General features: G+C 38.9%; 1 protein-coding gene across 3 annotated transcripts in view; it reads right to left on the reverse strand.

Moving 5' to 3' along the window:
• Positions 1 to 8739, reverse strand: part of LOC117481721 (protein jagged-1a-like) — a 36324-nt gene extending 27585 nt beyond the window's left edge. For 2 of the 3 annotated variants that reach the window (XM_034129573.1, XM_034129572.1), the window contains exons 1-2: positions 8423 to 8739; positions 5539 to 5844 (exon numbers count right to left, since the gene is read on the reverse strand). In XM_034129573.1, coding sequence (XP_033985464.1) covers positions 5539 to 5844; positions 8423 to 8485 — 369 coding nt within the window. In that variant the 5' untranslated portion in view covers positions 8486 to 8739. Of the gene's footprint in view, positions 1 to 2290; positions 2368 to 5538; positions 5845 to 8422 lie in introns of those variants that run through there. The other variant, XM_034129574.1, reaches the window with a different exon arrangement.
• Positions 8740 to 21658: the final 12919 nt, after the last annotated feature.

Here is a 21658-nt window from a genome sequence, read left to right on the forward strand (position 1 = left end):
TATTAGCTCCTTGTTGCAGAGATAAATGATAGATCAGTGAGCTGTCCTTGAAAGAGATTACAGTGCAGAAAGGCTAATGTTATGTTTGAAAGTTGGACAAAGTATTTCAAGCGTCCATTAGCCTAACTTTTTATAGAACATTTTACAACTCACTGCATAAACTTAAATGTTCCTGTTGTTCCAGGGTGTTTCATTCCTTCAAGAAAAGCTTGAACAGAATCCCAGTCATTTGAAATCAGTGTATCTCTCCTGCTAACATCAGTCCTGTGTGAAGAGAGCTCAGCACTAACACCCGACCAACATCCAAAACCGCTGCGGGAAAACTGCCAGAGCAAGAGTGGAAACCCCAGAAACCTGTTGACATGATGAGTTTCTGGTTTGTTGCAGCGTTTATGTTAAATCAGCGCTCTTTGATTAAATAAAAAAACATGCTTTAAATGTGCCTGAACTTCATCCTCGGTGGTCTCACATCATCCTGTCCACATTTATTAAACCCTGCTGGTGTTGGCGTAGATCCACAGCAGCTAGATAAACTCTGTCGCCCCAACACTCAGCCCTGCAGGAAACCACAGTGGTCCATGTAGGTTTCAGATTAGCGGTTAGCTCGGGCTGTGATGTCGGGCTATCGAGCGTTCAGAGCAGCCGACAGGATTATTGGACCATAATGAGCCATAACAAACATCACACAGGGGATTCACTCATGTCTTATACGTTTCCTGTGTTCTCCTCTGAAGATGGAAAATTACGGTGGATTTACACACCAATGTCTGGCTTGGATCTCGGTAGTGTTTGCAGCCATGTGAACTCAACGATATGTTCATACAGACCCCACAAAACTGTGTTTTCCATCACACAATCAACAGCTCCACAAGTTTCACTGAGAGGCAGATATGTTGTGTTGAGTTTGGATTTCTTACATTGACTTCAGGTGACTTGCAGTCTCCTTTGTTGAAGACTTTGTTATAGAATCATTGCAGTTTTTCACAACCTAAGTATTTTTTGGTTAGTTTTGTCCATTGTTTCTATTATTACTAACAAAACCGTACTGCTCTAGTTAATATCTGAGATCTGCGCACGAGGTAACATCACTAAAAAGATGCAACAACCAGACAGGTTGGTCACAAACCAACAGTTTATCCAGATAATAAAATACTATATTGTTTTGAAGAAAAATGTGAAGTAAAATCGCCTAAAATCTTACTAATTATCCCTCATTGTATCAAACTCTGTTCATATGACTTCAGTTATTACAGGAGGTCAAAGTTAAAGCAGGAAGTTAGTTTGTAAATTGTAATTTATTTTTACAACAGATCATTTGGGTCATAAATGAACAGTTCCCATACTTTTTCTCTAAAAAAAAAGTTGTGTTTTATTTTTGTTTCCACCTGTCTCATCGCCTGATTGTTTGTTTCTTAACCCGTATAACCTCTTCCAAGTGAAACCAGTTTTAGCATCATGTTCCCGCAAACACAACTTTCACCTAAATATGGAAATGTCTCTTAACCACATTCTTTCTCTTTCAATTCAGCTGAGGCGTTACAGTAAACACTAAGAGGTGAAGTTTGGACATGTTTACTTTGATGTTTACGAATGCAAGCCGGGCTAGCATGCAAAGTGCGGCGGCGCGTCACCAAAGTAAGCTGTGAGAATCAAAATGTAATCACTAATGCATATAAACTGAAAGCAAGAGTGTAGGGTTTTTTCTGCAAGTATGAAAATGCACTGAGATACATTTTGATGTCCAGAATCATAGATGGCACTTTATCAATCTCAACAGAAGATATGTATTTATTGTTGTGTTTATTTTACCCAAAGTATTACAAAAGATGTCATCCTTCATGATGAGTTACTGTTTGTGGCAGCTGAAAACCAAGCTTGTTTGTGCTTTCCACATATTTTCTTTCCTTACCAACAAGATTTTGAACCAGAATCTAAAACCAGAACGAATGAAAAACACGACCTCAGTCCTACAAATCTGTAAAAGAATCTTCCCGATTCGTTCTGAGTGGCTCCACACAGAGCGTCATGCCTCCAGTCTAACTGTCACTAAAGCAGAACCGAGCTAACGTGCCGGAGCTGTGACTGAAAACCCTCAACAACTCTTGCCACATCCTTACGTCACCTCGCTGGCTGACACAGGATCTGGGCGTCGGGCTGATGTCCCCGCAGGAAAAATAAATGTCTTGCCCAATGCCCACCAAACATAGTGGGTGGCACCTCAAAAACACTTAGATAATTAGATTTGAAGACGAGAACGGGAACATGACAGCTGCCAACAGGTTCCACTCACTTATGCCAAAACATCTACCAGCATTCGACTGTTGGTGATTTCCCATCACTCCCCGTCCCTTTGATTGTTTGATTGAAGAGGTGGAACTGCTTTCTCTGGCTGGAGGCTCAGTGTGGGAAAATACTTTGTGAGCATTCAGAGCCAGGCGACATGTGGAGGCAGGTCCAGGCAGAGAGGAGGAGGAGCGCTCAAACTAAAACACTTCCTCTATTTATGTTGTGTTTGGGATTTTATCTAACGCCTCAATCAGGCCAAATGACAACATGATGAGAACAACATGCATTTCAGACATAGGTTATTAATAAAGCTAGAACATTTAAGACTTTTTGAGGGGATCCTACTTTAAAACAAAAGCATTTAAGATGTCACTAAACTATTTCCATGTTTCAGTATCATAATATATATTTGTTTTGTTCTGACAAAACTCTTTATCCATTACACATTTCCAGAGGTGACGTCACTTTGTCCAACCAACAGTACAAAACTAGACAAATATTCAGTTTAATATGATAATACAATAAGGTAAGAAGAAAATAAAACAAACCCTCACACTAGAGAAGCAGAATGACTATTTTTTGTGTATATTTATAGTTAAAGGTGGGGTAGGTAAGTTTGAGAAACCGGCTCGAGATACACTTTTTGTTATATTCCATGGAATGCTCTTAACATCCCGATAGCAATGAATATCTTAAGTGCTTTGACAAAAAATCCATAACAAAATGTCATCTGTGGAAGCCGTAATACTGTAAAAAGTACGACCAATCATTTTAGCTAGCCCGGCTAAAATAACTGGATGGCCTACCTGCCTGTCAGCCTTCCATCTGTGCACAAACTTATCTCGTGCCCTCATTGGTCATGTGCGCGTTTGTGTGTGTTGGAGGAGGGGCTCTGTAAGGAAGTGGCAGATTTTCTCCGGTTGTGTATTTTCAAATTCTAGCAATCTCGAGCTGGTTTCTCAAACTTACCTACCCCACCTTTAAAACAGTCATTATGTACCTAAAAGGAATTATGGACTACATGTTTCTGTTTTTTCTGTTACTGAACTAAACAATCAATAGTGTGGTTGAATCAAATAAACCTGTTTCCATCACAAATTAGTATCATGGTTAAAATGTGTAGTTTAATTCTTTTATAAAATATCAATATATCTCCACACCTACGGGTCAGATTATCCTCAAACCTGTGAAATGTAATCTACACGAGAGTATGAAACCTGGTCCTTTTCGTGACCTCCTGACCTTTCCTCTTGCACTAACTGGAGGCAGAAGTTCCCCTTGTGCAGAGGAAGCTTATATCAATGTCTTGATCTCCTTTCTGCTCCTTAAGAGAATGTACATTTGTATGACCTTGTGAAGTCACAGAATTTCATAGATCACCACCTTCAGAACAAACTGTCTTTTCCCATGCTTTGCCTAGGTTTGAAATAAAGAATTGAAAGTGTGTTTGTAGTGAAGTTGTAGCTCCAGGTGGGTCAGCAGCACAGTGACAGTAGGGGAGATTTCAGTATGCATCAATGCTGCATCACTAACTTTGCTCTGGTTGCCGTTTTACTTTTACTAACCCACCTCCACTACTGTCTCTCTTGCGGTGGATACATTGTCCCACCGCCCACACCAAATCCCATCCCTCCGCCCTCAGCATTGTCCCATAAGCCCCGGCTGCAGCCCAGCAATGGTCCTACCCATTGTTCCCATAGTGCTCTGCTGATATAACCCAAAGAAAAATCACAGAAAGAAACAAAAGGATGAAGCTGAGATCAGCATCAGAAAGGCTGAGACACCGAAAAAAGGGTTTAAAAAAAATGCTAAATGACAAGATAGGAGTAGGGAAAGGATTTTAAAAACACAAGGGCTTTAAATTAAAAAGAGAAAGGAGAATGACTGAGCAAACCGGGGACTCTCGGATGAAATGCCGCAGATTTGGCACGACTTTCCACATGCTAAGCTGCCATCAGAGCTCCAATAAACACGACTGACGCACGCAGAGAGGCGGTTTTGTTTAGTTCTGCCAGTTTATACAAAAAATAAAAAAGGGAACAACAAAATCAGAAACCTCCTTCTGCCCGACGACGGCTTCATTTAACATGTCAGTAACCAGGGTCAACAGCAGGAATGTCCTACAGCCGGACAAAAACGAGCCTTCATCCCCCGCCACGCTGAGAGGTCAGGGGATAACTAGCACAACAACGCAGGGAAGAAAGGAGTAGGTGCCCTCGGCTCGCCGGTGTATTATCCTCAATGCAGCGCCTCAACCAGAGCAGTTTGACCTCATTTGTAGTTCCAGGCAGGAAACCACAGCAGCCACTGATGAGCACATGAAACCCAGCCAGTGTCTGCTGAGGGAGCACCACAGGGATCTGGACTCAAACCAGAACAACTCTGAGGAGGATCAGAGAAAGAAAGCAGCCAGCTCCATATTTGCTTTTAGTTCCCAGGAGACAGGAGATAGAAATAAAACCTCTCTTAGGAGCTCATAATGATCAGTCAACAGGGCAGATTTATGACTCAGGATTCTGGTATCAGAAGGTAAAATGAAATAATGAAATTCAGTTTTAGTTGTAAAGGTTTACGCATCTAGTTGGTATCGATAGAAAGGCTTAAGGTGTTCAGGTAACAGTTTGAAGGAAAATTCTCAAAGCAGAGGAGGCTAATAAATGTTTCAGACTTATTCATCTTTCAACAAAAACACCTATTTGCACTATAGAACTTTTTCCAACAACTTCAATCCACATTTCAAGTCTGCTGACCTTTAAAGTCCCAAAAAGTGTTCTTTCTGTTATCAAAACTATTCCCAGCTGTGGGGGACTAGTAAAGGATTATCCTATCTTATCTTGTGACGGTGAAATATCAGAGAGATACTGATGCTTTCCCTGACTCACCGTCCGTCTATGCTGCAGATCTGATAAAGAATAAAGAAAGAAATGGAGAAAAAAAATCTAAATAAAGAAGTAGACCTTAAATTGCCTCAGCTGAAGGCAAACTATTTAATACCTTCAAAAATGTCCTTTCTGTTTGACTGATGAGCGGAAACTTCATCAGTCAAACAGCAGAAACTGAATGAACACCGGAAACACAGCACATCTGTCTGAGAACTGATCGTCACATCCTGATGTTGATTCAGTTCTGATCCAAGTCTTTAGTCCAACAACTGAACATCTGGTTGGCATAGCAACAAAACATGTCCACAACCAAACCTTCTCAGACACAAAAAATGAAACATCCAAGCAAAAAGACAATCTTTTAACTCACCGGCCAAGCGAAGCTGAACGGCAGCACGATCCTGGCTCTGTCGTTGCTCTTGGCGTTGCGTAAAGAAAAGGTATTTCCACCGATAACGGGGGTGGAGGCGGTGCCGAAGCTGCAGGGCCCGGCCGAGGAGATCTTCAGCTGGTACTCCTTCAGACACACCCGGAAGTAGGTGTCACATTCGTCCGCCGAGCATCGTCGATCCGTCACGTCCCGGGGTCCGTCGCAGCAGGCGCCGGTCTGCAGCTGACCGTTAACGTTCTGCATCGACAAAATCTGGAGCTCAAAGTGTCCCGAAGCTGAAGAAACCTGCAGAGAAACGGACGGACAGGTGAGTTCAGAGGGAGGAAAGAATGAAGGCAACACGTCTTTTAAAGTCCTCATTGGTCCAATGAGTTCTAAGAAACCATGAACCATCGTCAAGATCGACATGGGACTAAAGAAAGGTCCAGTTCTATAGATTCTGCTAATCTCAGGTCTGTGTGTTAAACACCCAGATACTTGTGTTCGTCTCTTGATTAGATTTGCGGTAATGTCTAAATCAAATCTTCACTTGAACTGGATCTGACTGTCCTTGGGTCCCTTTTGGATCTGGTGTCTTTTGTTAAGAAAATATATTTATCCATATCAGGTTTAGGAAGGTTCCTGATTCAGTCTAAAGCGTTGGCCCAGTGAAGACATCTACTCTGCCCATGTGTTCAACGTTACTCTTATCTTGCAAAGAGATGCACCGATATCTTGATGCAGATATTGGATATCAGATGATTTTTTTTACTCAAATAGCTAGATAGGGTTTCGGTGACAAAGGGCCAACTTGATATTGGAAACTATTTACATACATATATATTATATTGATTAAGTTGTCATTTATTGTTATAGAAAGCTAGGAGAGCCATGTTTGAGTCAAGCCTGCACACAGTGAGTCATACAGGTAACCTAACGCCACTTTCAGACTGGTATTCAGTCAGAACGGGGCATCCATCATTTTGAAATATCCAAAAACCTAACCAACTTTAACTACCATGAAGGCAAGTAGCAACACTGTATGATGGGAACTCCAAAGAAGTCCTTTTCATTTTTAAACTCAGGTTTTTCTACTCAAATCCCCCTGAAACAGATCCAAACTGATTGGAGGAAATCATTACAGGCTGAGTAGTACTCTGCATGACAGGTTAACATGTGTACAAAATTGTTGATTGGCCCTAAAAGTTCATTTCATTTCAAACCTTTATTTAACCAGATTAAAAGTTACAAGAAATGCATGACAATCTCATATTCTTAAATGGTTGCAGCTCTTAATTTAATCTAAATGGTGTCTTATACAACCATTACCCCAAAATACACCGTGAAATATTAAATATCTTTTGAAACTCTGGGTTTTCCACTAGAATTTCACTAGTTTGAACAACGATTAGACAAAAACCGTGAAGCTGTAGAAGAAAGCAGGCATGGAGACAAAGCACAACTATCCACTAACTAATCCATCGTAAGTAAATCGGCAACGATCAAACATCAAGGAAAAGCATTCATTTCTGACTCCAAACTCCATTTTTATATTGTTGTTGTTTTAGAGGCGGGCCTTGCAGAAAAAGATGGAAATAATTCCACCTGGATGCTTTTTCGTAACAAGCTCTAAACGACAGCTGTATGTTCTGTACTGGAAGTTTTTAAAGTGTAAAAATAACCAATGAGAAGAAAGCTAAACTTTATAAAAAACAGGTGAAAAGTGAGAGCACATAATGAATGAGTTGTGGTGTCACAGAGTTCAACTGCTGCAGGAAACACTGCTCTCGATACTTTTACTTTACGACTTCAGTGTTCCCTGCAGGATCTCTTTCACCCACAGCAGCCCACATTGAAAACTGATTACCATAAAAGGAAAAGAAGGATTATGATTAAGAAAAACAAAGTAAATGTTAGTCGAATGATTGATTTTAACAACAGTTTGTGGCCAGTGCAATGCATGAGCCCAAAAACTGAGTCCATGTGATCCCAAGCTGACCAAAAACAATGGAATTTATATCCTTGTGGAGCAAGAGTCCCATAAAAAATGATTTATCGATGCACACAACCGTAAATGTGAATGAATGGTCCTTTAAATGCTGTAATTACAGCCTCATCTTAAATGTTAAACTCCTGAATCACTGATATCAGAGAAGACTGAAGAAATGTTGTGGGTTTGTTTACCCCTTAAAGTCACTTTCTTCGAGCACAGGACAATTTAATGTGAATTTTAAGAATTTGTTTTGGTAATTCATTTGTATATTAAAGGATTGACTGTTTTCTGATGACTTAAATAGCTACACCACAAATTGCACATACTTTGAAATCCAAATAAAGTGAGGATTTATCATGATATTCCTATAAGAGCCGAAGAGATGTTAGTTTCTCCAGGCACGTGTCATTCAATCAATCTCAATCTTTATTTATTTGTATAGTACATTTAAAACAACCTTCAGTTGACCAAAGTGCTGTACAGGCAATACATATTAAATAACACAATGGGAGTACAATAATAAAACAATAATTAAAAACATGATAAAAAGCACAATAACTAGAAACATATAAAAAAAAAAACACATACAAATGTAAAAATGTAATGTTCAACTAGTATTAAAAGCCAGTGCAAAGAGGTGAGTTTTTAGCTGAGATTTAAAAAGTTAAATCTCATCTTAATATCAATACATTTGATAATGCATTATACGTTTGAAATGTAAAGAGTCCAGCACATTTCTACTTGACACGACTTTCTCTAACTTGGTGCTGATTTATGAGGGTGTCAGGAAGATAAATCAACTTAATTTCATCAAGAACATGAAGATTGTTTTGGTTGCATTGCCCAAAACCTAGCCAGTTGCTGTTTAAATATGACTCGAGTCTGGGGTACCTGTATGCGGGCAGAGAGCAGCAGGGTCTGCAGGAGGAGGACCGAGCTCCGCGTCACAGTCATGCCGGTGGTGGGGTGCTGCTTTTCGGCTGTCGGTGCTCAGTGAGAGTCGGTGCGTCCCTCCACTCCGGGTTTATTCCCCTCCGGATGGGACATGCACAGCTTTACTTCCCAGAAAAAACCTCCACAAATTCCTGACAGAAAATATCCGTCCCTCGTCCTTCCTGTAAGAGAACCTTTTGTCTGCTATTGTCCTGTTTTTTATGTTTTTGTATTACCACTAAACGCAGTAGGAAACCGACTTGTCTGCAGCTGAAGCGCGGACAGCACTCTGATCGGTTCAGAGGAAGGCTGGGTAATATCCACCATAAGGGGCGGGGCTTAGTATAGACCACGCCCCCTGGTGCATATTAATGAGCAGCGGTTTGTTTACAGTCAGTTCACATGGAAGTGCAGAAGTGCCTTCACACATGGAGTCCAAAAACCCCCAAAGCTGACATGAGAGGAGTTTATCGTCCGAATGATAATTCTAGAAACCGAAGAAGAAGAAGAAAGTAAAGATGACTGTTTAAGTTATTTTTCAAATACGGACCCCACTTCTCACATTTCTGTAACTTCGTCAGTAATGTTGGTGTCGGTCTGCTACCAGTACGGTGGCTCCAAAGGGTCAAAAACAACTAGATTTTAACTGAAACCAATTTTCTTTAAGTTTAGCACCTTATATTTGCATTATAAGCTTCAAAGTGCTGGAAGAAAATGCATGTTTGTAACAGTATGTGATGTCTTTTTACAACTTAAATGTGTGGACAATAAAATGTTGCAGGTTTGTTTGATGCATTTTTGTTTTTATGATATATGAAGTGGATATTTTGTAGGTGGATATACATTAAACTAAAACTTTAGGGGCTTCTCCATAAATTCTAAACCAACTATATATAATAAACTGTGCACAAAAGCATATTATCTGAGGTGCACAAAATAAAACTATAGCTTTTTTGGGGCCGCTAAACATTAAAAAAAATCCTAATTTCAATGCTCTGTGTAAAGTAAACAACTTTCAAAATGAAAGCCCTTAGTGATGTCACAAGTCATTTACAGATTCCTGCAGTTACTGTCAAAATAACCACCTGATGATCCCAATTTACATCCGCCACCTTCATCACTACCACAATCACCCTCATCATCATCTAGGTTTAACCTCATTTCAATTAATCCACTTTTACAAACTTGTTTTTTCTACATCCCTTGTTTTTCACGTGTTTTAACATTTTATTTTCCTAATTTTGGACTTTCTTAGTTGTGCAAAAATCTCAATGTATTTCTGATCATGTAGAGCAGGGGTGTCAAACTCAAACACACAGTGGGCCAAAATTAAAAAATGGGTACTAGTCGAGGGCCGGACTGGTTCAATGTTTATTGCAAAACTTATTGAAATGAACTTATTGCACATATTAAACCTGGAACAAAGCTTAAATTATTGCCTATAAAAACAACATTAAACATTAAGTAATCAGTTGCATTAATTTCTTACGGCTCTATCTGCAGCTTTTCCGGAGTCATTTCTTATGATTACATTTTTCCACAGGCCAACAACAGCTTCAAAAAAACTATTTCCCTCAAAGAAAAACCCAAACATGCCCTGTTGTCTCAAGAAAAAAAGTGCAGAAGGAAACATCCATTGAAACTCAGTTTGCTGCTCTGTGATGCTAGTTCAAGCCAGATACTTGGCATCTCATCTTGGGTGCAAGTTCATCAATGTTTGGGGTCAGGCTCTGAGCTGAGGAAACCCTCAGGATGGAGTGAAGGTGTGCGTGCAATATACCGGCGGGCCAGATCTAATAGGAATTAGAAATTATCCTGCGGGCCGAAATTAAATCCACCACGGGCCTGATTTGGCCCCCGGGCCTTGAGTTTGACACGTGATGTAGAGCGATCATGTTTAAAAGCAATAGACAGTAAAACACACACAGAATAGTACATTTTCAAATACTTTATATATTACATATTTAAATATTTTTTGTATTTATTAGAAAATACACAAAGACAGCACAACAAGGAGATGACTAAACATGTGGATAAAGGTACAAGTATGATGACGAATGGATGTAAAAGATGTTCCTCATTGACAAAAATGCATGCACACTGTACACTAGAAAACGTGAGATAATGATAAAAGATTATATACATCTTATGTGAAATATGTAATGTTGGGAGTGGAGGAATGAAAGGAGGCAGTGGAGGAAGGGGAGGGAGGGAGAGGGGCGGATGGGAGGAGGGAGAGGAGGTTGAGGTGGTTGATGTTTCTTCATGAGCCTGAGCGACAGAACAAAGGTAGCCTCCTCTTTATTCTCAAATTAGAGCAGCTGGGCTCTTTTCCCTGGAGGAGCCCCATGAATAGATTATTGGACTGTTGTCACTGAAAGAGAGACAAAACACTCCCCCCCCCCCCCCCTTCTCCCTCACCCTAAACACCAGCCCCGCCCCCAATCCTCTCTTTCTGCCTCCCCCGACATCCCATAGAAATCACGAGGATCTGATCTGGACCAGGTTTGAGGTCGAGACGATCCCTGTCTGCGTCTTTCTCTGCAGACCTGCTGACATTTTGTGATGATGCTCTTTGCAAAATGATCCATGTTTTTGTGCTCAAGCTTGTGTCCATGTCTGCAGATTGGTGCATAATGATTAATTAAGTAAATTCATAAATATCAATCACATAAATTGCATGTTTTGTCTCTGAATGCTGACAATGAACTGATGTGCAAAAAATAAAGTCTGAATACAAATCTAAATGTTTCCTCTTGAAACAAACTCCGATCCATGTGGGGGGATGGGCACATAAGAGCGGGAAATGTGTCAAATTGTTCTGTGTGTGTGTATGTGTGTGTGTGTGTGTGTGTGTGTGTTGTGTGTGTGTGTGTGTGTGTGTGTGTGTGTTTGTGTGTGTGTGTGTGTGTGTGTGTGTGTGTGTGTGTGTGTGTGTGTGTGTGTGTGTGTGTGTGTGTGTGTGTGTTTTATCTGATCCGGATGGTTACTAATTCCTTACCGGGAACACCATGGGTGTTACAAAGTTGACTAAATCATCCAAAATGCAATGAAAGTGGTGATCAGCAATTTGATATGTTCAAATGTCTACTGTGAAGGATATCATAAAGCCTTAATGCAATCGAATGTAAAACAAAAAAGTTATGATTGATGAAAGTAGTAAATCGGTCAGATTTGACCCGAAGACAACAGGGTTAAGTATATTAATAAACTATCTACATCCTTAAGAATATCAAACATGTATACAATATCACTACATTTCTCATGAAGACACATACGGATGAAGGCAGTGCTCTAAACATCCATGTGTGTCTAGTGAAGACCCAAAATGAATGCTTTCCTTCTGGTCGTCCCTAAATCAAGGTTAAAGCAGCGAGGAGCCTTTTCTGCTGCAGCTCCAAAAGTATGGAACGAATTGCCCCTCCAGGTTAGACTTGCTCCAACTCTGCCTGTTTTTAAATCTCGTTTAGAAACCCATTTCTTTTCCCTTGCATTTACAGGCCAGGTGACACTTGTGCTTTTACATTTGGGTTTTTATCTTACTATTGTTTTGTATTGTTTTTACGTCATGTAGGAGAGTTTCTCAGTCTGTGGCTTCTGATCTGATTTCATTGTCTTGTGTTTTACATTTGTTTCATGTCCTGTCTGTTTTTCATGTATTTATGCTGTTTTTATACAGTTGTTGATGTACAGCACTTTGTTCAACTCTGTTGTTTTTAAATGTGCTGTAGAAATAAAATGGATTGGATTGGATTGGATGGCACAATTCAATCTTTTCTCAAAGCATGTGAGATAGCAGGAAAAGCCATTAAGGAGAGGTTTGAATGTTGCCTTAACTCGAGTGTTGGTACGTATTCAATTGGAACTAAGATAATAGGAAACATGAAAGAAAGTTGTATTTGTGTAAGATTTAATGACCATTATTGGGGGTTTTAGGGCTTGGAATAAGGTGGATGAGACGTATTTAACATTACATTACATGTCACTTGTTAGACGCTTCATACTCAATACTGTGGGCAATCCCCACAGGAGCAATTTGGGGTGAAGTGTCTTGCCCAGGGAAACAACGACATGCTGACTGCAGTGGGGTTTGAACCTGTGACCCCCTGATCCGAACACCAACGCACAACCCACTGCACCACACGCCTCTGCACCACACGCCTCCCAGTATAAATATATTAGGGAGAGGTTTCCTGTAATGACTGACTTAGGTCTGTTTTAAGAAGTCTTTGAAAGTGTAATCCATCAGTTGGTCTACAGGTTACACCCACTCCACATTCCTTATATCCACTTACAGCGAAATGTGAATCACACTTTTACTTTATCTGATTCCCGTGGGAACGGTTTACCTGGCGTGCGACCATGTTGTGAGTCACAATCGAGAGCTGACAACATTTTGGTAATTAGTTACCGGAATGCTTTGACTTGTTTTGCTTTGTTTGTCCATATTGTACTTTGCTCAAGACACAAAATGTATTTCTTTCCAGGCCGTATGAGTAAAACAAAACAAGGAAATATGCCGTATCTTATGCCTTTCATCCAAGGATTTTTATTTATTTTTAAGTGAATGAAACACTGAAAGGAGAAAAAACTAATTAATTAAGTAAATTAAAAAATAGCAACAAAAAAACATAAATAAATCATTATAATTATAAAAAATAGCCAAAATAATTATAAATCTATTAAGTTGAAAATCAATTGAAATTCATTTGGATATTTATTTTTGTTATTTTTACTCAGTTGTTTCAAGGACTGTTTTTTGGCCAACACTGAAGCTTTCTGGCACAGAGGATGAAGATGTATCAGACTTTCACAAACACACAGCACTTGTTTGCAGATATAATAGTATGTAATATGAAAAGGGGACAATATCACAGAAAGTATCCTGTTAAATAAACAATAATGCATTTAAGGAGTGGTAGGAAATGTTAGTATTGACCCGACTGTGTTCAGCTCGCTGTGGTGAAAACGGCGAGTCATCCAGAGCCGCCGGCTGCTGACGAATCTTTGTGGTTGTTCGAGGAGTTTGTTTCGAAACACCGGCTTCCTCCCCACGCCGTCGACCTTGAGGTCAGAGAGAGGAGAGAGTGGGAAGGTTTCACACAGAAGGAGGAGCAGAGCTTATTCATTCCTCGTAATGTGGGTTTATACTACAACTACTGACTTGTTCGGAAAGACATACAGGGAGGGAGACAGCTGGAGGACATTTACCTCGTTAACCTCCCTAATTACAATTAGAAAAAGGTCCAGGGTCAAAGGCAGAGGTGGAAGAAGTACTCATGTCTTGTACTTATATCAAATACTCAAGTAAAGTACTAGTATCTCAAAATTGTACTTCATTACTTAAGTAAATGTAAGTTGTTTTATCCCATGGTCAAATACACTTTTTCACACAATGACGTAAAAGTGTTAATACAGATAATAGACAACAATAATAGAAAAAATAAACACTAATAAATCAAAGTGTATCTATATCAAAACAAATTAAGAAGTCAGTGTGAAAGACTTAAAAAAGAAAGTATGCACACTAGTTAATGCCCACATAAACTGGATTTAATTACCACCAGTGGCGTTCTTAAGATGAGCTCAATGCTGAAATGTCATTGGTTGCAAATTAAAATCTTTGGAGAATAACCAAGTGTGCAGTTTCTTTTTTAAGTCTTTTTAAAAATAATGACAACCAACAACAAGACCCAGGAAAACGACTTAATATCCTCCATGTGCAGAAACCATAAGGCATCTTAATGATTGAATGCTTTTCACTTGTTTGCACAGCATTGAAAACATGTATTAAAAGCCGGTTTTAAACTTAGATCCAGCTAATTCAAATGAAATCAGGAACTTTGCTAGTTTGGTGTAATTAAACTTTGTGTATGTCTATGTTGAATAAAAAGGTGTTGTAGAAAAATGTGTTAATTCTCCTCAAACTGAGACATTATAAAATGCATCCTTTTGGTTTCAGCCCTGTTACTGATATAATGATTGAGGAATGACCCGTCCTGCGCTCTAATGAGACAGCAGTCCTGCAGACTGAAGCCTCTCTCCTCAGTATACTGACAGATGCCTCGCTGTCCTCCGTTTGTTTGAAGGAAATGTAATTAGAAGAAGCTGCTCTTTGCTTTGTGAAATGAAGCAGCTCTGTAAACATTAGCAGCAGCCCTCACTTGATTTACTGTGACGTGAGTTTAAACCCAGTAATGAGCTTTAAATAAAAGAGTTAATCAGCTGGCTTCAGGGCAATATATTTTATTTAGAGCAGAGGGAAGATTCCTGTATCTGATAAAGAGCCCTTTATTCCCTGAGTCTGACACATAAACACTGAAGTGTCTATACGAGGCTTCTGGAGAGAAATCCACTTTCAACACAGATTGTTTGTCACATGTCATTTGTTCTGGATTGATCTGTTTTTAAAATGTATTTTTGTGCTTGGGCAAATACTTTGATACTTGTTCATTCATAAGGTGTGAAATCTGTCAAATTAAAAATGTATAAAAATCCTTCAAATATTTGTGAATTCATTAGAAACTCGAACAAAATCACAATCCATGATAGTTATCTTCCATTGTAATCAAATCAAATAGATAGTTATATAATAATACAATCTGAAATATACACTGAAATAGAAAACGGGTCATTCTTTTTTATGGTCGGAGTCTGATTTCATAAGATGCATGAAGACTTCAGGGAGATCATTTAGATTAGGGGCTGTGTCATCATGCCAATCTTAGGAACATATCATAACTTCAACACAGTGTCTCATGAGCGTCATCCATGTAGTCATACATCCGGCAACGTACACAGCTACGTAGGGCCTCTGTTATCATGTGCTACTCTAAAAAAAGTTATTTCATTTGTATTATGTGGTCATAAAAACAGGCTTAGTTTTAGATTTATGAGTGTTTTTATTCAAGTGTTATGATGTTTTGATTTGTCCTGAGATAACAAAATTAAAGTGTAATTCTTACAGCATGACAAATCACCATAACTGCAGTTTTCCTTCGTCAGTGGAAACTCGCTGCAGGTCTGAAGACGCACACGGACGATTACTGGTGGTTTGGGATTTTGTCAAACTGCAGTGTGGTACAGTATTGGTGGGTGTTTCCTTCATGATGCTAAACTCTTGCATATCAGCTCTTATTAATTAGTCTATGGTGGCCTGTGAGGGACAGTTTGCTCATTTAGTCCGCCTGTAAACGGGGTCAAGAACAGAAAATGCACTTAATTATCTTTTTAAATGTGTAACCACTATAACTACTGTTGGTGTTAAAATGTGTTGTTTATTTTTGACACTTACAGTAACTTCTTATGTTTATAAAATATGTTATTATTTGTATTGTATTATATATTCTCTAGAACATTTTACATACATTTCCTACGCTTAAATATCCCATTTTATTTAATATTTCTATCGCAAATTCTTACTTTTTATGTTTGTACCATATCTTTTTTTTAAGTCATTTGAGCAACTGTCACGAAGCACAACTTCCCCTCATGATAATTCGAATATATCCCATTCAGATTTTGATTTGAAAAGCTGTAAAAAGTTATGAGGAAAGTCATTAAAACAGAGATTTTGATGAGAATAAGATGCATCAGTGTATTATGTAAACAGCAGACAGAGAGTGTGTGAATGTAAAATCTGTTCTCTGTGCACCACCAGCTTCAGGTCAGCTGATGTTGACTCTCGCGGTTTGATGCAGTCGTATCAGGAATTTTCTCAGCGTGAGACGCGGAAAACTTGGCAAAGATCGCTCATCAGTTTCTCCTGTAGCCTCTTTCTTCTGGGCGAAAGAAAACACTGACACCGGCTCAGAGGCACGGCTGCAACATTCAGGCCGACAGAATCTGTGTCAGCACTCAGCAGGAGGCCAAGAGGCAGAGGAACTCTAATACTCTTGTTCTCCTTCTTCTTGTTCTTCCTCTTGTTCTTCTTCTTGTTCTTCTTCTTGTTATTATTCTTCTTCTTTTTCTTTTAAGTGGGTAAAATGTTTCAAATGATATTTAATTGGTAGTCTTGAAAATGTGGTTATTTATTTATTTGAAATTGTAATGTGTTTAGGTTTTTTCCAATTCTTTTGCGGGGTGTGTGTATAGTTGAAACAAACGTAAATCAAATTTGTTTTAAAGTTCTAAAAAAAAAATCTGTTTTAGGGTTAGGGTTCTTGTTCTTGTTCTTGTTCTTGTTCTTGTTCTTGTTCTTGTTCTTGTTCTTGGTCTTGTTATCTTGAAGGTTACATTGGATTTGTATTCTTTGTACTTCGGAACCTATACTAGACTCAATTGAATTGTAAAGTTTGGGATATTTGCAAAAACCAAGCAGCTTTTTTTCAGAATTTAAAACAAAACGGTGTTTACGAAAAACGCCATTCAAGTTTTATCATAATTATTATTTATAATTTGTCCAAGAGATGCTGATGTCAAGTGAACTTTGGCAAGAGGCTAGGAGGCAAATTGTGAAATTGTCAGGGATACAAATGGTTAGGGGTCAAATAAATAATAATAACATTTTATGAAAAATACAATTTTGACCAAATAAGTAGACCATGTCTGAAAACCATAAGCATACATATTCACAGATTTCTTAGTAAAAAATCAATTTCAACTAATTCTGGTCAAGTTCTAGGTTTGAGTTTGATGTTTTTTATACAGCCTCTGGGTTAAATCCCAAATATAAGTCTCTCTTGATCTTTATTTCAAGTAAACAGTCAGTGATGATGGAAAACCAGTGAGTGATCATATCCTTTCTTTATATTAATGATCTATGTTCTCACAATGCTTAGACTCATTCAGGGAACACACAGATGTACCACTAAGTGCATCTGCATGTTAACCGTAACAATATTAATCCATCTGACCTGACTGACTGAATACTATCTTACTTCTGAGAAAGAAAACAGCACACAATAAACCAACATAAATAACCAATCTGTACACAATGCACCGAATATACCACAGGCTCTTTCTCCACATTGTTCTGGTGTCTCTGACTTTTGTTTCGGTGCCAGACTAAGACTATCATTATGCCATTTCCTTGGAAAGGCAAGCCCATATTCCTCAGAGATCCTGTGGTTTGATTAATGTGCTGAATATAATGTAACAGCTGCCAAGAGAAAGACAATATATTCAAGATCTGTCAGCACGATGTGGATGAACACACGTCACACTTAACTTACAGACCTTGTTTCAGCATGTAGCATCAAAGAAAACGTCTGCAAATATGCAGAGTATTCACTTTCAGATCATGTTTTAATATGTTATTATTGGCAGTCATGGATCATACAAGGTGGCATATTCTCATGTTCTGTCCCTACAACCTGTGGCTTTTCCTATTGTGTTTCTATAACTTTTAACAAGCAAACCAATTGTCTGGTCATTTGCTTTCAATAACCTAAGCCTTATTATTTGCTACTTGCAGAAATAAGAGAGATTTTTTTTATTTTTTTTTATTTTACTGGCCAACGTGATGTTGAAACATGTTGGTTTTCAGTTAGACTTTCTGTTGTACAGATATTATTGCATGTTTATCAAAGGGCTCTATTGGGCTTTTGGGGGTTTCCGCTTTCCTGTAGTGTGTTATATAGGTTTTTGTGCATGTCAATGGTCTGCAAAGGCTAACATCCCAGAGTTTCTCTCCCATACACTCACCCCCTGCTTAAAACCCCTTCGTTTACCTCCAGAACATAGTGACATCACTGTGTAACACTCGTGCTTCTATTGGCTAGCGTTCCAACACATGATAGGCTAAGGGGCGGGACATCTCTAAGCGTTTGACCAATCACAACAGAGCCGGCCAGCTAACCAATCAGAGCAGACTGGGCTCTGGTTTCAGACAGAGGGTGAAAAGAGGGGCTGCAGCACAGGCAGTATGAGAAAAATAAAGAGCTTTTTGAACATTAAAGCATGGAGACATGTCACAGTAGAGACACTAAATATAAATATGAACCTAAAGATACCCTTTAAGTTAAGGGATTTACAAGGTGTCTAGCCTAAAGTGTCCTTATAGCAATATTATATATTATAATAAGTCATATTCGAGTGCTGCCCTAGTCGTTCTTTTCTTATTATGCGGAATTCTGCAAATTTGACACATTTCCAACCTGATACTGACTCTAGATTTTCTTCCTAACTGTGTCTGACAGGCGTGAATGAAATGAGAAAAAATTTCTCGACTGAGTTTCAGGTGTGAACATGAATGACTGGAGAGGATCTTACACATCAGATAACCACAGCTATCTGCCCTCAAAACAGAGGAGAATATGACAAAATGGAAATTGATTGACATGATGAATTGACAGTCTTTCGTCTTCATGAATCAGATTTTAAACTGTCTTTAAGGCAACACACACACCTTCCTGACTCCTCCAGTATGACGGGTTAGGATAAAAATGTTAACCTAATAAAAAGGGAGAATCGACCTTCTGTCCTTCGTAAGGATGCGTATCTTTCCCAGAATGCACTGTGACGGCAGACACAAGCCCTCTCTGTGTGTCGGCGTTCCCACCGTTAGGAATCACATGATGGATGACTGCGTTGGAACCGAGAGCCGCAGACACTCTAACACGAGAATAACCTGAACACAACACAGACGGTTTCAGTGTTTAACGTCTACAGCTGCTGCCGAGGTGCCCTTCAGCAAGGCATCTTACTTCACCACAGAAGTCTTCAGGGAAACTTATATAATATATTCTATAATATGTTTTTTGGGGATTGGAAGGACATTTATTATCTTGTAAATATACCTTCCTTCATCCTGTCTTGCCTACGTGTATGCCACTTTCCTACATTTCCCAGAATGCCCTTTGAAAATATCTTGTTGCAGACAGTATGTATCATCACATGTGTGCAGAGGTGGGAAGTAGTGGAGTACTATACCTAAGACATTTCTCTGGTATCAGTACTTTACTCCACTACTTATTTTTCTGACGACTTTTTACTTTGACTTCTTACATGTTGAACACAAATACCTGTACTTTCTACTTCTTACATTTTTAACTCAAATACCTGTACTTTCTACTTCTTACATTTTGAACACAAATACCTGTACTTTCTACTTCTTACATGTTGAACCCAAATACCTGTACTTTCTACTTCTTGCATTTTGAACCCAAATACCTGTACTTTCTACTTCTTACATTTTCCAAACAGGCTGGTTCCTTTAGTTTGAATGTGTGTTTGGTGGCGTGATCATTATTATTTAGAGTCATTGCGTGCCTATTGATTTGAACACGATCCGTGTATCCATCATTTCCTGGTCTTCTCTAAAGAAGAGGGACCAATGAAAACGTTGTCATGTTGCCGTTGTTCAGCATGGAAACATTCATTAGCTAACAATGACATTATTGTTCTATTAATATAAAGGGAGGTCAGGTACTCTTTAAAACAGCTGCTAGTTATGGGTACTTTTTACTCAAGTACATTTCAAAGCCCTCTTTACTTTTACTTGAGTAAAGAAGTTTAGTCAGTACTTCTACTTTCACCAGAGTACTTTTAAACATGAGTATCTGTACTTCTACTTGAGTAAAGGATGTGTGTACTTTTGCCATCTCTGCATGTGAGGTTTTGTAAACGTCAGGCAACCACCTGATTCTCTCCGGTTCATCAGGACATGATTTATCTTCTCAAGAGAAACAAAGAGCAATAACAGAAGGAAAGACATAAACGTTGAGAATACCTGTAAGAGTAAAACGAGAGAAAACGCAACAGAATTAGAGATTCAACGATCCAAAAGTTCATGGGCTTTATTTGTCATATGGCTACAACGCAAAAGTAATGTCATATTTATATATAAAGCTCTTCTGTTAAAGCTGCCAAACTACACTATCATCATATCTTTAATCATGATTCAAAACTGTTCTAACCAAAGATATTAAACCATATATTCTGTATACTTTAAGTATTTTCTTGCCCATCAAGTTTGTTCACTCCCTTAGGACATTTTAAAGCTTCTGATTGTGATTGTTTCTCTGTAAAGATCTCAAAAAGACTGCTTGATTAAAGTTAAATTAAAAGTAAAAATAGTTATATTTTCAGCAAAGCCTATTTTAGTTTTTATAGGTTTATTTTAATTCAACTTTTATCTGGAGTAAATAAGGCATTTAATGTCTAGCTCTCAGAGTTTACAACCTATTTAAACCACTAGATTCCTCCACTCTGCATCGCTGCTGATGCTTTGAGAAACATTACCACCTACTTTCACCCGGAAGAAAAGAGACTGAGAGCCGAGTGAACACGGGCTCTGCTAATTACCTCCAGATGTTTGGCTACTTCAGAGCTCTCTCTCTCACACACACACACACACACACACACACACACACACACACACACACACACACCTTTAAGTGTGAGGTTTCCACAGACCACCTTTTGTGAGCTTCACACGTCCTCATCAAACTTTCTTGAGCTCTTGCATGTACCGATAGCCAAGAGACATCGGTACAGGTGCTATACGTTCATTTTAGATTTTGCAGCTGCATTCTGGGTCTTTAATTACCTGACAACTTCTCATTCCCATCATTTCTGGCGTGTGGCGCAGTGGTTTAGTGCGCTGATCTTTGAATCAGAGGATAGCAAGTTCGAGTCCCACTGCAGTCAGCATGTCGTTGTGTCCCTGAGACGCTTCACCCCAAATGGCTCCTGTGGGGATTGCCCACAGTATTGAGTATGTAAGTCGCTTTGGATAAAAGCGTCTAACAAGTGTAACATGTAATGTAATGTAATTTCTTGACTCTCTTTGTAGCATGTCTATAGAGAAACAAGACAATGTGTAGCGTGCAATCCATTGTTTTAGTTTATGAGCACATTACATATAACAAAAATATGCTGATTAAATCATTCACTCCCTTTATGAAATGAGTTATGCTAAAACACGAAGAATGAATGTAAATCTTAGCTTTTAGGCAACACCCTAAAAACTGGAGAAACACACACAGCTGTTTCCTGGTTGGCCTGATTCAGACACATTTCTAAAACATTACACATGACACAGTGTGTACATTTACATTTAAAGCTCAGACAATGTTTGAGAGCCTTACACTTCAGAGGGGAAGAAAAGCAGAGGAGACAAACGACTGCTTCTTGTCCTGAAAAGTCCTCAGTCACAAGACCAGGGATTAGGAACCCAAGTATTTTGTGGGTATCATTTTCCAATTTTGGACAAATACTCCAGAGAAAAGTTTATGTGCGATGATTCAGTCG

Source organism: Trematomus bernacchii, unplaced genomic scaffold, assembly GCF_902827165.1.
Source record: "Trematomus bernacchii unplaced genomic scaffold, fTreBer1.1, whole genome shotgun sequence".
NCBI lineage: Eukaryota > Metazoa > Chordata > Actinopteri > Perciformes > Nototheniidae > Trematomus > Trematomus bernacchii.